At 58.7% G+C, this 17,586-nt stretch overlaps 7 protein-coding genes across 7 annotated transcripts in view; 3 read left to right on the top strand and 4 right to left on the bottom strand.

The window, feature by feature from the left end:
* Nucleotides 1–731: 731 nt before the first annotated feature.
* VDBG_00644 (esterase/lipase/thioesterase) lies at nt 732–1,952 on the top strand (the record flags this gene model as incomplete). The annotated part of the gene is made up of 3 exons (XM_003008916.1): nt 732–1,177; nt 1,248–1,645; nt 1,714–1,952. 3 exons carry the CDS (start codon nt 732–734, stop codon nt 1,950–1,952), a joined length of 1,083 nt encoding a protein of 360 aa, XP_003008962.1.
* A 189-nt stretch (nt 1,953–2,141) lies between these two features.
* Nucleotides 2,142–3,105, bottom strand: VDBG_00643 (conserved hypothetical protein; the record flags this gene model as incomplete). Its single annotated transcript, XM_003008915.1, has 2 exons — nt 2,142–2,476; nt 2,556–3,105. The coding sequence occupies 2 exons, from the start codon at nt 3,103–3,105 to the stop codon at nt 2,142–2,144; spliced, it is 885 nt and encodes a 294-aa protein (XP_003008961.1).
* A 1,341-nt stretch (nt 3,106–4,446) lies between these two features.
* On the bottom strand, nt 4,447–6,264 carry VDBG_00642 (vitamin H transporter 1; the record flags this gene model as incomplete). Its single annotated transcript, XM_003008914.1, has 5 exons — nt 4,447–4,609; nt 4,659–5,020; nt 5,079–5,669; nt 5,728–6,017; nt 6,081–6,264. 5 exons carry the CDS (start codon nt 6,262–6,264, stop codon nt 4,447–4,449), a joined length of 1,590 nt encoding a protein of 529 aa, XP_003008960.1.
* Nucleotides 6,265–8,518: 2,254 nt separating this feature from the next.
* On the top strand, nt 8,519–9,596 carry VDBG_00641 (conserved hypothetical protein; the record flags this gene model as incomplete). Its single annotated transcript, XM_003008913.1, has 2 exons — nt 8,519–8,973; nt 9,050–9,596. 2 exons carry the CDS (start codon nt 8,519–8,521, stop codon nt 9,594–9,596), a joined length of 1,002 nt encoding a protein of 333 aa, XP_003008959.1.
* Nucleotides 9,597–10,399: 803 nt separating this feature from the next.
* Nucleotides 10,400–12,196, bottom strand: VDBG_00640 (conserved hypothetical protein; the record flags this gene model as incomplete). The annotated part of the gene is made up of 3 exons (XM_003008912.1): nt 10,400–11,022; nt 11,063–11,507; nt 11,588–12,196. 3 exons carry the CDS (start codon nt 12,194–12,196, stop codon nt 10,400–10,402), a joined length of 1,677 nt encoding a protein of 558 aa, XP_003008958.1.
* Nucleotides 12,197–14,557: 2,361 nt separating this feature from the next.
* VDBG_00639 (predicted protein) lies at nt 14,558–15,419 on the top strand (the record flags this gene model as incomplete). Its single annotated transcript, XM_003008911.1, has 2 exons — nt 14,558–15,106; nt 15,210–15,419. 2 exons carry the CDS (start codon nt 14,558–14,560, stop codon nt 15,417–15,419), a joined length of 759 nt encoding a protein of 252 aa, XP_003008957.1.
* A 381-nt stretch (nt 15,420–15,800) lies between these two features.
* The window catches only part of VDBG_00638 (transketolase), a gene marked incomplete at both ends in the record, with an annotated part of 2,495 nt that continues 709 nt past the window's right edge, over nt 15,801–17,586 (bottom strand). Inside the window, 2 exons of the mRNA XM_003008910.1 lie at nt 15,801–15,917; nt 15,971–17,548. Coding sequence (XP_003008956.1) covers nt 15,801–15,917; nt 15,971–17,548 — 1,695 coding nt within the window. The remainder of the gene's footprint in view (nt 15,918–15,970; nt 17,549–17,586) is intronic.

The following is a 17,586-nucleotide window of genomic DNA, read 5'->3' as shown; positions in this document are numbered from 1 at the left end:
GGCATCCTCAAGATCCGTCCCACCAAAAGACATGGGGCTTTGGTGTCGAGGTCGCGACGAGGGCAGGGCCTTGGCAAACAGCTGGGGGAATTCTGCCACACACCAAACCCCGCACCCGCACGCCCCTCGGGCGTCTGTCTGACTTCGCCTTTACGGAGAAGGATAACCGACAATGGCAAACCTACGCCGTCACTTGAGTTTCGTGAAAACGTCACAAACTCTTTGCTTTATCAATTCGATTGTTTCACTCGCGGTGCCATTACTGACATGGCGAAAAGCCAGCTCAAGTTGATTTTGATTCAATCTTAACTTGTTGCGTCCAGTGGGTGGTGCCCTGTCACTGTCGGTGCGCCCCCCCTGATGGTGTATATCTTCACCGAGACAACACGTACTGGCAAGCGTTTTCCGGACACCGCAGGAACCTCCCGTTTGCCATCTTCCCCAGACGCCATGCCCCCACAACACCTAACAACTCGTTGTTCATGACTAGTGCCAGGGGACTTGTCCTCTCGGGCCTGACTTGCCTGTTGGAAGACATGCTCGTGCCGCCGTGATACAAGAGTGCCGCGTGTGCTCCTTTGTCCCTCGATGCATCATCCTGTCGATCGCATCTACATTCCTTCTGTAAGTTCCATCTCGACGACGGGACACACATATCGTTCAACAGTACATCTCTGCGTGTCAAGGAGCTTGGAGCACCTCAGGTCAAAACCATTCCCCGTCCGCCCATCATGGTTCAACTCAAGTCCAAGGCAGATTATGTGACCCTTGATCCAAACTTCAAACCGCTCCCTAAGAACGGACATCTCTCCACGATTGACCCTGAGTTTGCCAAGGTGAAGGATGCAACAGACGCCGCAGTCGCGCCCATGTGGGAGCCCGGCTTGGACATGGACGCTTTCAAGGCCGCATGGATGGCTCCGCCCCCGGCACCCGAGGGTTGCCCTTTGGAGGGTGTCGATGTGATGACCGAGATGCGCACGATCCCCGTGCGGGATGGCACACAGATCGGAGTCAAGATGTACAAAAGCAAAAGACCGACGACTGACCGCGCGACCCTGGCGGTTCGGTTTCACGGAGGCGGATGGGCGGTTGGAGGACACTCGACCGAGGAGCCTGAGAGCTTGCTCATGGCGGGACTGGGAAACGTGGTTGTCGTGAGCGTGGATTACCGGATGTGAGTCACCTTGTCCACTGCGAACAACCTGGCCGGTTGAGAAGACGCGTCCGTCTCTAACAAGGACTAGGGCGCCCGAGTTCAAGTTCCCCTATGCCATCGAGGACAGCTGGGATGCGGCAAAATGGGCCAAGAAGAACGCTGTCTCTCTCGGCGCTGACCCCGAGAACATCATCTTCATCGGCGGCTCTGCAGGGGGCGGTATCGCCGCCGTCATTGCTCAAAAGGCCCGCGATGCTGGCATGACCGGTGTGCGGGGACAAATCCTCAACTTCCCCGTCACCTGCCACCCCAAGTTCTTCCCGGCGGACAAGTACGAGTACGGGAGCTACCAGCAGAACTATGACGCATCCGTCGTCTGCGCGCGCCGCATGGAGTTCTTCCTGGACCTCTACCTGCCAGATCCCCAGCCGCACCAAGATCACTCGCCCTTGCTGGCGAAGACGCTCAAGGGGTTGCCTCCAGCGCGTGAGTACAGAGTCCTCTTGTACTTTTGTACTTTGATACCAGTTACTGATGTAGACGAAAAACATCAGTTGTTCAGGTCGCCGGTCTCGATCCTCTGCGCGATGAGGGCATCGCCTACGCCGAACGCCTCCAGGCCGAGGGCGTCCCCACGGAGCTCCAGACTTACCAGGGTATGCCGCACTGCTTCTACATGTTCGCCGCCCACTCCAAGACGAGTGATTACTACACGCGCGTGCTCGACTTCGTGAAGAGGGTGGGCGCGAACAAGGCTGATGGAGCTCGTTCGGGAGAGCAAGCGCGGCTTTGAACTGTTTTCAGTCTTCTCTTGTTGATGTGTTCGACGCGGGGGAGGAAACACCAGATGACATCTTGACGCTGGATCGTTTGTGATGGACCATGGCTATCAGCATCTTCCATGCCGTTGCCAATACCGCCCTTTTCCCCAGCTTCCTTGCCCAGCAAGCCCCTATCTGTACATATCTTGCACAGCTATATCTCAAGCCAGCTCCGCATCATCTTTGTCCTTTGCGACCCCGTCTACCAGCTCATACATCATCTCTGTCCGCATCGTGTACTTTGTGCCCGCCAAAACGTCGTCGCCCGCATGGTACATCCGCGGGTGCTGAAAAATGAGCGCCCGCCCCGCCTTGGGGTCGACATCGAGCCTCCTCTTCTCGTCGTACGAAAGGAAACATGTCGCGCCGCCCTTGAGATCCGCTCCGGCGTTATCGCCAACAGCCTGCACCGAGTCGTTGAGGTAAAAGTGCACCGTGTAATACGTCCGCAGATACCGTCCCCCCGAGGCCTCCTCGTACGTCCCATCGCAGTGTGCTGTCGTCTCGTCAGTCTCGCGTCTCGCGTTTCGCCCGCTCCACGGCGGTAGACGACGCGAAGCAGAGGAAGTACTCACGTCGGAAGAACTGCCCGGGCCCGTATTTCAGGAACCTCATCCTGCGATTGAGCCCCCAGAACCGCCACCCGCCGTCCACGGCATCCCCCGACGCCCACGCCAGGGGCCCCTCGTCGGCGAAGAATGGCGCGCCGTCGGCGTGCCGCGCGAGCCTGACCCTCGCCCAGAGCCGACGCACGACCTCGTCCTCGTCCCAGACGATGCGGTCGCTGTTCCGGTATTCGGGTTCCAGGACCTCGCGGCCGGCGCCAATGTTGACCATGGCCGGTTGCCAGGGGCGGGACTGGTCCGTGGCGCTGCGCTCGGCGAGGGCCAGGAGAAGCGCACACTCCTGGGGCGTGAGGACGTTGTCGAGGACCGTGGCGTGGCGGCCCTGCCATTCGGGGAGCGGGGTCGAGGGCCAGTCTATGGGGGACGCTGTGACGGTCTTGGGCGGCGCGGAGGTGAGAAAGTCGGCGGGGAGAGAGACGGGGAGGGAGTCGTACGATGTGAGGTAGGGGACGTGGGGCTTGGGATCGTGGGGAAGGGGGGGTGTTGTTGATGTAGACATTGGAAGGTGAGTGCGGCGCGCGGGGTATTGTTCGTGCAGCAAGGTAGCTGGCTGGATGCTCTGGATGACAAGGGCAAAACTCCCGGATGCGCGCTGCGTCTTATAGTCAATTGACAAGACGATTAATCTGCTGTTATTGGCAATGTGCTTGTGGAAGAATCGCCTGTGGGTGGGTGCCTGGACGTTTCTGATGTGGCTGCCTGCCCCTACCTCATGCTGCCTGGAACCACCCAAGGCGACCAAGGTACCAGCAAGAAGCCATATTTCTCGGCGCAGCACCAAGTGGAAAATGGATCGCATCCCAGGACGCACCGCAATATGAAGCTAGGACTCTCTTAGCAGGCCCCTGCTGACAAGACCTCAAGCTCAAGGCTTGTCATAGGGCTGAATAGCATGATGCATTGTGTCAGAATCCTTTGGATCCACCATCGGTCCTCGTGCACGACACTGCCCAACAGAACCCCCGGCTTGGACAGTGCCGATGCTCAAGAGAGACCACATGTGCCAGCTGTTCTCCCTCCTTCGCAGAGAAGACAATTTCACCTGGTTGGCGACCTTTTCCACTCGAGAAACACTTCGTCTCACGACAAGAGCCTTCTGTTGGAGAACATCAAATATATTCTCGACTGAAATATTTGCATCCCCCAAGTGAAACCCCCCCCCCCGGAGGCAAGATGCGGGTTCGGGAGGTTGATAGAGAGAGAGAAACAGAGCTCTTGTAAAACCAGAGCCGCAAGAAAGCAATGCCCACGAGACAGGCCTGAGCGATAGCGCGGAGCATTGTCGCCGGCACTGTACTCGGTCCAATACGCCGTCCCAGCGATGGCGTAGAAGCACTTTCGCCGCCGATAATCCTCGAACAGACAACGTATCCAAACACATATGGGGTATCATAGCGACCAAAATAAAAAACCAAAACAAAAAAATCGCAAAGCCGCCTACAACCTCAGTGAGGCTGCTTTTCCTTCCCTTTTTTTGTTCTCCCGAGACGGACCCGAAAAGCGATAGCGTGGAAGCGTTTTCGCCGGCCGCCGTCTCCAGTCAAGCAGGCCTATTCCCAGCAATGGCGTAGAAGCACTGTTGCTGTCGAAAAGTAGTTGGTGTCTCATTTCGAATGAAAAGGCATACCGCAACAGGTGAGGAGAGTGTAGTGCCGACATGATAAGTGCAAATGCAGAAAGTCAAAGGGGAGAAGTCAGTTTCCCAGAATGTGAAGTAGGAAAATCGAGGCCGACGGTCGAATCGTCGGCTGCGGTCCGGTAGGTCTTCTTTGCCTGCAAGTCTGTCGTCGTTGTCAAACCTACAGACGAAGGTCTACCGCCGTTTGAAGCAATGATGCTACTAGGCCTGGCGAGACCTTCCAAAGGGAATGATCTTGCCGAGGCCCCTCTGTTGGCGTTCACGCCTGGCAGCACCATCCTCAAACTCGCTAGCGCTGTCGCTAGGGATCTTGTTGGTGCGCTCGTTTCCACAGACTCGCAGGAGGATCATCATGAGGAAGCTGCTGGCGATGCTGAGGCAGAGAATGCCAATCATGGCAAAGTTGCTCTTACGGTACCTGTAACGGCCAGGTGCAGCGTCTTCGGGCCATTCCAGTGTACAAGGCATAAGTAGTGACGATACTGCCGAGGTTACCGAGGCCAGACACGAGAGCAGCAGCAGCGGCCACACCGACCTCGCCGTGGCGGTGCTGGAAAATCTCGTTGGCCCATGTCATACAGTTGGGGACAGTCGGCCCCAGGCCGAAGCCGACCATGAGGAGTCCGCCGTAGCGAGCCCAGCCATTGTCCAGGGCGAATGTGACGACCAAAAGGCCAACAATCTGCAGGCAGACGGCGGCGGAGAAGATGAAAGGTCGGTAGCGGTGGAAACGGTCCGAGAGGGGCATAATGAGAACAATTGCGATTAAATCCATCTACAGACACGTTAGTCAGGGGCCGACGATGAGTACAGAGGTGGGCGAATGAACTCACAATCCAGATGGGAGCGAACAGCAGGCTGACCTCAACGCTGGAGGCATCCGGGACGATGGAGGCAATGATGACAGACCCGTACAGTTGGGTGCCGATGCCGACACCAACAACGCCAAAGTACATGAAGACAAGAGGCCAAAGGCGCCAGTCGATGAGGACCTGGAGGAGATCGTGGTAGGTCCATGGGCGAGGGTTGTACACGCGGCGAAGGTCGTGGTAGTGAACAACGGCATCGTGCCCCTTCAAAGCCTCAGGACTGGCTGGCAGCCACTTGAACCAGCTGTTCCGGGGGCGTGTCTGGCCAGGGGGCAGGGGACGGTCGGGCAGCCACCATAAGAGCGAGATGCCGAGAACAATGGCAATGAGGCCATACAGAAGGAACATCCATCGAAAGCCGACGAGGCCTCCTACACCATCCATGAGCTGGAAGCCGGCTGAAACGAGGCCGACCACGGCAGCCGAAAGCTGAGCTGCGGTAAAGTACATGCCAATCCTCTTGCCGGTACGTGAAGGGGGTAGAACAAAGTTAGGTAGTAGGACATGCCGGGCCACATGCCTGCAATGACGAAACCGAGCAAGAAGCGAAGCAGTCTTGAAACAAATGTTAGTTTTTTAGGTCCGAATAGAAGGGCTGCGTCGGTGTTTAAACTGACTTGAGACTCCATGCAGCCTGAACAGCAGCGAAGCAGGCGCCAATGATGCCAGTAGCAATGACGATACGGGCCATCCAAACACGAGGGCTGAGCCTGCTCATGACGAGGTTGGAGGGAAAGTCAAAGATGACGTAGGCAACATAAAACAGAGCCAAGGCGGTGGAGGTGTCCTTTGGCGTGAGGTTCAAGACGGTCATGAGATCGTGTCCGTCCTCTCGGTTCATTGTCTGTGCCATACCAATGGTCGAGCGAAGGCCAGAGCACAAGAAGTAAAGACACCAAAAGGCTATAACTTTCTGTCAGATAACGATTTCCATTGTATCAGGGCCTGCAGATGGATTGCACGTACCTGGGATGATGCGCAAGTCGAGCTTTCTGTATACACGCTCGACCGTCTCAAGGTCGTAGTCTTCCTCGTCAGGTCCACGCTGCGAGCCTGCCGACTGCTCCTGATCCCCCAGATCAGGAGTATTGGAACGGCAATTGTCTACATGCTTGTCGACACCGCTCGACGGGTTTGGTATGTCAGCCATACTTGGACTTCAAAGCAATGGAAGTGCGTGCTGTTGTCCTTTCTGGCCACTCCAAATTGATATTGCGGGCAAGCAGATAGATCCTGTTGAAGGTGCTGTGTGAAGTGGCAGAACAGGGCTCGTTTCAGCAGGCACGAGACCCGTGAGCGGAATGAATGTGAAGTGATTTGGAGGTGAGAAGGGGGCAGGACGGCGAGGTCTGATGAAGTCAGACAAATCGATGAGAGTCACGATACTGTGGAGGAAGAAAAAAAAAGGATGAAGTCGTCGTGGAGCGGAGCCCAAGAGCATTTAAACTTTGGCAGTCACAGCAGTCGCAGCAGCTACAGCACAGTGGGTGGCCCAGAACATACAGCACAGCTCGGCTTAAGCACCCCAAACACCCCAACACCTTCACATCTCCATCCCACCTTTCCTCACCAGGAGTGTATGCCCCTCGCCGACTGCGCGCTGGCTCCATCTTGAACAGATTCTGCCAATGGCCCCTCGCGCTCGGCAGCCGCCTGTTCAAGTCCCACGTCTCAACACACGCTATCCAGTCATGGCCACCGGGCCAGACCCCGAGGCTACCCTGCCAAGACGTCCAAGAGCGAGCTTTAATCCCTCCTCTGGCCCGGGAATAAAAACTCTTTGGCCTGTTTCTTCGCTATCAACCCGGAGCTCTGTTCGGTTCCACATTTGTTTCTCTGTCCCCAGGTCCGAGACAAGGGCGGGGGCTGGCCGACCTCCGAGAGATCACCTAAACTTCGGGTCGACTCACCGCGCCTTGTGCCATGGTACACCGGGGCCATTGGCAACACACGACCTCGGTCATAAGGCTTTTTCTTTGTTGTAAAACGGCGTTGCAACAGATGGGCTTCAGAGTTGGATGGTAATTTCATCTGCGTGTTGAGTGGCGTGTCTGACCTACTGAACGAGGCCTCATGGGCGCTGTATGCATATCAACCCTCTCGGCTTCGTGAGCAGCTGCCACGTCCCTGTTTTGTTCTGGCCTCACCTCAGTTATACCGTCTTTGCACTTTGCTGTGGGAGAGGCTCACGCAGCCGGGGTCTCCCCCTTGGCCATGGTGATGGTGTCTTAGGCACCCATAATCATGCCTCAGGCGGGCCATTATTTTGGCGTTCTTGGCCTGGTTTTCCGGGCAAGGCGACAGCTATCACGTAAAGAAGCTCTCTTCGGCCAAGAGGCAAAATGAACCAACCTATTTCTCTGGCACTGCTTGTTAGCCTCAGGCATGCGCATTGATGACCATAGGCATCGCCATCAGCCTGGATCTTCGACCTCGACAAGTTGTCTTCGCGGCAGCCATAGCGTGCCCGTTCATGCATCGCAATGTGCATCGAGTTCACCACACCCCTTCAACATCGACCGGCAAACTATACCAACGGCGAGCATCTTTACAGAGGAATATAGGCAGAACAGGCAAGGCGGCTTCCTGATCCTTGCAGGCAGGTAAGGCGCTTCAGAAAATTTCGTGGGGGCCGGATGCTAACAAAACCATAGGCTGCCACACTGCGATGTGCTCAGTCCTCGAGTCCTCGTTGCGAAGAGGTCACGCGCCGCATGTTGAATCTCAGCTAGGCGGAGGATCAGGCAGAGACGGCCAGCCAAGGCGGCCTCATGGGCAAGCTCGGCTACGTGAGTCACGGCCAGCGCTCCAGCGCCGAGTCGTGACATGCTCTGTTCCAACGGCGTAGTAGGTGCGAGGCTCGTGATGACCAGCAAGGCGCTGACAGCCTAATTCTCGAGTTCTTGATAAGAGCTCCTGCTTCGCACTGCGAGAAAGAGAGTTTGTTCCACAAAAAAGCGTCCCTCGATCCACCTCTGTGAGCACACTGCAGCTTTCGGCATACGGGTGGGTGGCGCGAAGTCACGTGATCTCATCTCTCCGTGATTAGAAATCCTATCCATTGTGGCTCAGTCCCAGCGCATGCCAGTCAACACCAGATTTTTCAGGCAAACCCAGCCTCGACCCTGCACCTGCCAGTCAGCAAGCCTTACTCCAGACCCCAGACAGATCTCCATCAATTGTTGGAGCTCCAGAACATTATCCCACGAGCCCTGTCAACCACGACCTCGACCTCATCACCGTTCCTTCGCTTCCTGGCTTCAGCCACTCTTCCAGACTGGTCTGGCCTTCATCGTAGCTGGATCATCTCCAGCTTCATCCGACGCGACACGCGCAGCCGTCCCCCCTACCTTTCACGGCATCGTCATCACGCAGACAGAAGCCTCACCTGGTGGCCCGTCATGATGAGTGTTGTCTACGAGCCTCGTAGCTTCATGCACGACCCCTCCTATCCCCCGATCGGAGATCCCGACCAGGACCATGACGTTGATACCCGTCTTCAATACGCTTCGCCCGATGTCTCTGGCCTAGACGCCTACAATCCATCAGCCTCGATGCTCGGCGATGACCGCTCCATCATATCTGATGCGCTGGGTGGCGATGGAGTTTTGGTTACCGATGCTGGCGAGCTCACGCTGCCTCCCGCTCCGACCATGGCGACCCTAGCCTCCCAGATGCCCGAAACTTTACCCTCGAACGGCGGCAAGGACGATTTGGACCATGGCGCATCATCTCTGCGCAGCAAATGTATACCAAAGCCGGATCGCGAGGTTCATAAGCAGGCAGACGGAAAGTTCTACTGCACGTTCCCTGGATGCACCGAAGACACACAGGTCTTCGGTCGCAAGTGCGAATGGAGGTAAGCAGTGGCCGAACGCGCCTATTCTCTGTGTGTCTGAGGAAGAGGTATGCTGACGTTTTACTCCCTTCTCTAGCAAGCACATGGACAAACACGAACGCCCGTACCGATGCGCCGCTGAGGGTTGTGAGAAGCTGCCCGGATTCACCTATTCCGGAGGTCTTTTGAGACACGAGCGCGAGGTCCACGGGAAGCACGGCGGTCCCAAGAACACTGTCAACTGCCCACACCCCAACTGCAAGAGGCACACAGGCAAGGGCTTCTCGCGGCAAGAGAACCTCAATGAGCACCTCCGCCGAGTACACACGCAGGACGGTTCGACACCCATCGGCGACGACATTGCCACCAGCGATGGCGACAGCGAGAAGGCCGGACAGAAGCGCAAGCGCTCGCGGAAGAACTCGGCGTCAGACCCCTATGACGATCTGCGCGAAGAGATCAAGCGCGTACGCATGGAGAACGAGGAGCTGCGCGACCAGATCGACCGGCAGTCGCAGCACAGCCTTGCCATGATGGCGCAGATCGCTGAGTTGCAAGAGACGCTGCGCGGTGGCAATCTTGATGTTTCTGGCCTTGGCGTCGACACGTCTGTTCTGAACGCCCCCACGGCTTCCATGATGTAGGACATCCCGCCCGGCGACTCTGTATATCCACCTCTCGACTCTCCCCCACGATTCTATGAAAACGCCCCTCACCAGCACTGCCGCGATCACCCAAGCGGCAATTATTAGACTTTCAGGGGAAAAGGCAAATCTCCTCTTCCCTCACGAAACGATGCATGGACATGGCGTTTACAGTTCTCCCTCACTTTTCTTGCGAGGGATGGTTCGGCAGGAGCCACCACACTACACTTAATGCTTTGTTTTTCTCTCTTTTCCTCTCCCCCGCTCTCTCTCTGTCTCTTCTCTCCGGCTGTGTTAGGGCCAGGCGTTTGGTGGACAGGCAAACTGGCACAGGACGGCATCTGGCTTCGCAATGATATCCCCCCTTCTCTCCTGCAGACACACCAATCTTGTATGTATGGGTTTGGCCGGCCGGCGGCTGGGTTGGTTCAGCACTTTGTTTTTGGATGGAGGCCCCGCGTTGGCGAAGCCTGTCCCGTGTCGGATAACATGTTTTTTTTTTACTTGCTGTAACGATTAGACCATCTCCCCTGAGTAGCGAACAAGACACGCCCCCTCCTGTGACGGAGGCGGGCTGCGATGACACACACACATGCGGACATTGCAGTTTATGAAGTGACGACGAGCTGGGCAACGTATCGCATCCTTGGCAATGTTCCCTGGGCGAAGCGATGCACATCTTCACTGGCGCGACAGAGACAAGTGACCATTCGATCAAGCGTGTCATCATACACAGTACATAGCTAAGGCCCTGTCCAGGGACTAGGTAGGGGTCATGAAATGTAGGCAAGACACTAGGCAGCCTACACCTCGAACACTTCTCCGTGGCCCTCCTCCCCGCCCCGGCGGATCTCCACTAGATCCAGCCTCCAGCCTTCCCAGTTCTTGAGCCCGCGCTTGATATCTTTGATGCGTTCGAGCCGCGCCTTGGCATCGTCGGCCTGCGCCTGACGGAACGCGTCCTCATCAAAGTCCATATCGTCATCCTCGAGGAAGCCGTCCTCGTCGCCGCCGTGGCCCGTGAGCGCGTTGATGCCGCTCTGGAAGAAATCCCCGAGCCCGCCGCCACCGTGCTGGCCGTGTTTGCGCCCGGCCAGCGGCGAGGCGCCGCCGAGGTCGACGTCCTGGAAGCCGCCCCCGGGACTCGCGACGTCCTGCCCGCCGCTGAGCTGGCGCCTCTTGTCCTGCCACAGGCCGCGCGCAGGTCGTGATTCTCGCTCTCGAGCTCGCGGACCTTCTTCTCCAGGCGTAGGCCTCTTGTCTCGAGCTCTTCGACGCCTCGTCTCGAGGCCGCCCCGCCCTCGGCGACTTGCGGCTCGAAGGGTGGGCCCCTGCGTCGAAGGTCTCGACCTTGGTCTTGGACTCGATGCCTCCTTCTCCGGGCGCTTCCTTGGTCGGGGGCTATGCCTGCGGCCGCGCGTCTGCTCTTTTGGCAGCGTTGTCAGCGTGGGCCACTTCTTCTCAACCCTCGGCTTTTTTTTGGGCCTGAGGCCCCCGGGAATGCCTCGCGAGGTTGGTCCCGAGGGGGCGCAACTTGGTCTCGGGGCTCGTGCCCTCGCTGCCCTCGCCGGACGGCCTTTTTGGCCGGTGCGGGTCGAGGTTGCGGCGGAAGTCGGCGAACTCCCCCTGGGCGAAGCCGGCGGCCTTCTCCGAGCGGGCCACCCGCTCTTCGAGAGCGGGGATCTGTTCGCGGTCCGAGGTGCTGCGCTCGAGCTGGGCGCGGAGCTTGGATATCTCGAGCTCCATCGTCTCAATCGTGGCTGACTTATCGATCAGGCGGGCTTCAAGCTCGGCGACGGCGGGCGGCGAGCCCGTGGTGGACGACGGGGAGGATCCATGACGTGCCGTGCCCCGGGAGACTTGCTGCTGGAGCTGGGAATTTTGGCGCTCGAGCGCCGCGATTTCAGACTTCTGTGTGTATGGATCGTGTCAGCAACATGTGTGGATGGGGCGGCAAAAACAAGGCAGCAGGCTGCCCGTGATAGACGTACGAGCTTGTCGACCTGTTCGTCCGACGCAGGCGGCTTCGCGCTGGCGTCGCCGTCCTCCTCACGCAGGTCGGCAAGGTCCTCCTCAGCCTTTTTCCATCGCTTCTCCGATTCCGTGGCGTCTTTGGCGAGCCGCTTGTTCTCCTTCTCCAGCTCCTCTATGCGTGTGACGTGCTTTCGATAAATGTCGGTTGCCGACTCGCCATCGGGGCTGAACGGGCCAGGCGACAGAGGCCCGGTGACACCGGTGGATATAGACCCCTTGCGGAAAGAAGCTGATCGTAATTTGGATTGCTGGGCCAGTGAGGGTTGTGCTTGGGATGGGGACGCGGGACGGTCTTCGGTGCTGGGCTCTTCTGTATCGGGCTTGGTGTCTTCGACTGCCTCCTCGTTCTTCTCCTCGACAGCTTCGTCAGCCTTCACCTCCGGCTTCTCCTCCAGCTTCTCCTCGGCAGGCGCAGCTTCGGCCTCGGCCTCGGCCGCAGCAGCAGGTTCTGCCTCCTCTTTCGTCTTGGATGACCCAGCCTTCTTGTTCTTCTTCTTCTTCATGGCCTCGACGCGCTTCTTCGCGGCAGCAAGCTTCTCGGCCTTTGTCTTCTCGTCGTCGGCCATGCTGCAGATGTGCTGAATGTGATTGGGTCTGTGTGTTGGGCAAGGGAATGTGTGTATGCTGGCTGTCGTGATGAGACAAGCTGGTGTTGGTGGTATTGTGAATGTCGAAGGGCCCTCCCTCAGTCCAGGGAGCTTGGTGATAGCTGTCCCTTTGACAGCTCAGGGTTGCAGTTGTGCATGGCTGGCTGCGATTGAACTGGTACCTGCCATGTGGTGAGCGGCCCAGGCAGCGAGGCGGTACCGGGTACATCAGCGGCGCCTCCTCCCCTAAGCGGTAGGGGATCATCGCTGGACTCGTTCCCCTGTGGCAGGGCGTCCGAGTTCAACGTCATTCACCAACGTCAGTTTCAACGTCAAGTGAGCCTTTTATCTGTTCGTTCACTCATTGATAGCCTTCCAGCTTCACTACCATTGACCTTGGCAATCATTCCCAGCAGTCTCATCACGCCTGCCTGCCTGCCTGCCTGCCTGCCTGCAGCGCTCACCGTCATTGTCGAGTGACAGCTGTACATTGCAGCGTGCCTCGACGTGCCGCCTGCAAGTGACACAAACAAGCCGGGGTGGGAGAGCTGCTGCGCTGCGACAAGGCTCTAGATCGTAGCCACAAGCCCGCAAGCAACACATTGCCTTATCTCGGCACTGCTCGCATTCGCCAATGCGCCAGTGACACAGGCTGCGGACCACAGGAACTGGCTGTTCCTCAAAACCTCAGACATGGTACCGGACTACCATATCGAGACGCATTGTGTCTCTGGCCTGGCCGCACGACGAGCTTCCGTCTGCAGAGCCTATACCTCTCATCATCGAGCACCTCTGTCCAACCTTGCAAGACACAGACTGCTGACACGAACCAGGAGCCATGTGGTAGGCACGCTTCTGCACCCACAGACTTCGGTTGTCACCGGCACTGCTGCGAGGCGGTATTGCCATAGAGCCGGTCAGGACTGACGGTTTCGACGAACCCAACACCTTTCTCGCGGAGGACCCAATGGCTCAGGGCAGCTCAGACGGGGATGGCGGGCACACCGTATCGGTCCCCATCGGCGCTCCCCCCCGCGCGGGTGGTGCGTCCGCCTCCGCGTTCACTTCTCCGGTCGCCCAGCTTATCGTCTCCAGGGTCGACTTGCTTGTTGGCGCGACAAACGACCGCACGGCGGGCCCGTCAATTGGCTTTGCAGTAGCATGTGTCGAAAGCAAGGTCAGGCTCCTCCGACCCTGGCTCGAACCGTCTTGCCCCTCTCTGCGCTTGTTCTTGCTTCTGCAGAGCTGCAGCTGCAGCTGTCCACGGCCACAGCCCTCCCCTCCCTCCCCTCCTGCGTCGGCACCCCTCGATTCGTTGGATGCATCTGCATTTGCCGTGCCACCGTCATAGCTACGTGAGCACGAGCACTACTGGGGCATCGTTCGTTCCCCGCCCGGCACGCTACGCCGCCTCAGGGGTGGGGGGCTGGTTTCTGAGCTCTCCCCGGCTGCCTCCTCCTGTTGTTCAGATGAACCTGGGAGGGCGGGTGGTGGGAGAAAAAAGAAAAAAGTACATACCGGCCCGTTTCCATCCAAAATTCCGCCATTTCCACCACCAGTCACCTCACAATTGGCCCTTGTGTGTCATGTTCAGCCGCCTCCAGATTTCGTGAGATCTGTCAACGCCGGATCCATTCGTAGTCTGATGCACAACACGCCATACCACCTCCACCCATAACGTCCATCCCAAACGTGGGAGATCTGCAGGCAGGGCATCTGAGCAACACGGACAAGCAACCTCCTCCGCCGATTCTCTCATGCAGGCAAACCAAGCCACGTCCAAATACGTAGTAGTATTGGCAGCAGCAACAGCAGTAGTAGTACAGGAGCAGCAGCAGCACCCTTGGTCCCTGATGGCGGGGTAAATCGGCGGGGTCGGTCGGTACCTGCTCCTGCGCCAGGAGTCATTTGATGCAAGCTCTCCCGTTGGACCACCGAGCACCCAGCACCGAGCACCCAACACCTAGCACCTAGCACCTAGCACCGAGCGCCTTAGCACCTTAGCTCTCCAGCATCATCGCACCATCGTCATCCTGCGCCCGACCTTCTGCCTCCACTCCTTCCACCTCCTTCCTCATTCCTCCTTTCCTTATCTCCCGAGCTCATCCCCCTTGGTCTCGCCTCTCTCCTCTGCCGTACTGCTTTCTTGCCGTACTGCTTTCTTGCCGTACTGCTTTTTTTCTGTGCTCCAACAGTCTCCTCGTTCGATTGCCGCGCAGAACTCTCAGTCCGACTGCTCGCAACCTTGCCCCGGTGCTGACCAGCGAGAGGGTTGCTTCTTCTCCTGGCCATCGAACACTCTTCACACCCCACGACCATCGCAAGAGACCGGCCGCCAACATGACCTCTCTACCCTCGCAGCATCCCACACTCTCCCTCCACCTCTCCGACCGCAATCTCCACCCGATCCTCACATCCGCCCGCTCAGACACCCAGCTCGAGGCCCTGACGTCCCTCGCGACAACCTCCCTGACCGCCCACGCCGCCGCCCATCGCCTCGCGCTGGGCCACCCCCAGCGCCTCATGGTCGAGCACGGCCCCGGCGCCCCCGTCGTCCTGACCTCCTACCTCGACCCAGCCGCCGCCCTGTCCTCCTCGTCCGCGCACACCCCCACCGCGGCACACATAGCCTCCTCGGCGACATCCCCCCGTCGCGCCGGCTCCCCATCCACCGGCGGCGGCGGCATCGTCGTCACGGGGCCGCCCGCAGCCTCCTCCTCCCTGAATCCCGCCGCTGTCGCCGCCGCCGCCGACCCGTCCCCCTCGACATTGGCCCATTCCGCCCTCGCGCCCCCGACAGACCTCCTCGCCGCTGCCACCCTCTCGAGCGCCGGCTCCGGCTCCGGCTCCGACCCCACCGCCACCGCCACGACCTCATCCCGCCCCAACGTGTCCCGCCCCCGCGAAGCAGGCCGCACACTCGCGACTCGGGCCGCGCATCATCAACAGCAGCAGCAGCAGCTACGCCCCCCGCCAAGAAGGAAACAGACAGCTCCTCACAGTCGGCAGCGCGCAGGACGGTCTCGAGACCTCCGCCGCCGACGCGGCGCCCATGCTCATAGGCCTCGTCGTGGCCGGCACAGCCGAGGAGGCGCTCGAGGCCCGGCGCGCGGCCGTCCGACTGGAGCGCGTCGCGAGGGAAGTCCAGCGCGAGTGGACCGTCGAGGAGAACAGGCGCTACGACAGCGACGAAAGTGGTTGAAATGCCATGTTGAGCTTGGCGGGCTTGCGAACGCGCATCTGGAGACAGGAAGAAGCAAGGACGAAGAAATGTGACAGGGTGGCCACCATGCCTCCTTGAATGCCTTGGAAAGCTACTTGGGGTCTGTTTGTTGCATACAGTCCGAATGAATTGGACGATTAGATGACCATCACGACACTTAATGGAAATACATGAATCACGCCCCGATGACCATTGCCGGTACGCTATGAGCTTGCTAAACCATCATTTTCATTTCAGTTCCTCTATCTCGAAGTATAAAAAAAAGTCATCTACCCGATTCCCGTCCAACGTGGCATCATCAAAGCACATGTCTCAATTTTCTGAACGCTTGGTATCCTTATCCTTTCCCGAATCAATTGCTTAGATGAGCTGCTGGAACGCACGGTTGATGGGGGAGCGGATGTTGGGAACGTCCTTCCAGAAGTCAATGGTGGCAACCGCGCGCTTGGCGATGCCCTCAGGAGTGAACTCGAACTTCTAAAGCGGTTGTTAGCTCCGAACAGCGCAGCAGGACAAAGACGATGACATACCTTGTAGACGTCCTTGTAAGCGCCGGAGGCACCGAAGCGGTTGAGTCCAAACTGCTCGTGCGTGTAACGCTCCCAGCCCATGGTGCTCATGACCTCAACGGACAGAGAGGGGATGCCGTCGGGCAGGACGCTGAGGCGGTACTCCTTGGACTGCGCATCGAAGACCTCGAAGCAAGGAATGGAAACGACACGAGCCTTGATGTTGTGCTTCTCCTTGAGCTCCTTGACGGCATCAACACAGATGCAAACTTCGGAACCGGTGGAGACAAGGGTGACATCGGCACCCTCCTCCTCGTGCAGCACGTATCCACCCTTGACAGACTTCTCCAGGACAGAGCCCTCGAGCTGGGGCAGGTTCTGGCGCGACAGGGCAATAATGCTAGGCGTGTGCTTGGAGGTGAGGGCGACGTAGTAGGCAGCGCTGGTCTCGTTGCCGTCGGCAGGGCGCCAGACCATGCAGTTGGGGAGAGCGCGGAAGTGGGCAAGTGTCTCGATAGGCTGGTGGGTGGGACCGTCCTCACCGAGACCAATCGAGTCGTGGGTGGCGACCCAGATGGCGCGGACCTGGGACAGAGCGGAGAGACGGATGGCACCGGCAGCGTACGAGACGAAGTTGAGGAAGGTACCGCCGTAGGGCAAGATGGTTCCGTAGGCGGCAAGACCGTTCATGATGGCACCCATGGCGTGCTCGCGGACGCCGTAGCGGATGTAGCGGCCGGCATAGTCACCGAGCTTGGTCTGAGGAGCCTGGAAGTCGACGGCCTCCTTCCACCTGGTCAGGTTGGAGCCGGTCAAATCGGCAGAGCCACCGACAAGCTCGGGAAGAACGCCCTCAACCTTGGAGAGAACGATCTCGGAAAGCTTACGAGACGCAACAGCCGCGTCGGCGGGGGTGTAGACAGGCAGGCTCTTTTCCCAGCCCTCGGGGAGGTCGCCAGTGAGGCGGCGGGCGAGATCGGCGTGCTCGGCAGAGAACTTCTCACCGTACTTGGCAAAGAGCTTGTTCCACTCCTCCTCGGCGGCGGCACCCTCGGCAGCGTGCTTGTTGTAGGCATCGTAGACCTCCTGGGGGACGGCGAAGCTCTCGTCAGGGTTGAAGCCGAACTTCTCCTTGAGCTGCTTGATGTCGTCGGCCTTGAGGGGAGAGCCGTGGACACCGTGGGTGCCCTGCTGCTTGGAGCCGAAGCCGATAGTGGTCCTCAGAGCGATCAGGGAAGGCTTGTCCTTGACCTCCTGGCACTTCTTGAAGGCGGCCTCGATACCCTCGAGGTCGTTGTCACCGTCAGAGACGGAGACGACGTGCCAGCCGTACGCCTCATACCTCTTGATGACGTCCTCAGTGAAGGCGACGTTGGTGTCACCGTCAATGGAAATGTGGTTGTCGTCCCAGACGGCAATGAGGTTGCCGAGCTGGAGGTGACCAGCGAGGGAAGAAGCCTCGCCAGAGACACCCTCCATCAGGCAGCCGTCACCAAGGAAGCAGTAAGTGTAGTTGTCAACCAGGTTGAAGCCATCCTTGTTGAACGTGGCAGCAGTGTGGGCTTGGGCCATGGCCAGGCCAACGGCATTGCAAATACCCTGCCGAGAGGGCCAGTGGTGACCTCAACACCGGGGGT

This window comes from Verticillium alfalfae, genomic scaffold (genome assembly GCF_000150825.1).
Source record: "Verticillium alfalfae VaMs.102 supercont1.1 genomic scaffold, whole genome shotgun sequence".
In the NCBI taxonomy this organism is placed as follows: Eukaryota; Fungi; Ascomycota; class Sordariomycetes; order Glomerellales; family Plectosphaerellaceae; genus Verticillium; species Verticillium alfalfae.
The sequence above is the reverse complement of the archived record's forward strand: the minus strand, read 5'-3'. Positions and strand labels throughout refer to the sequence as shown.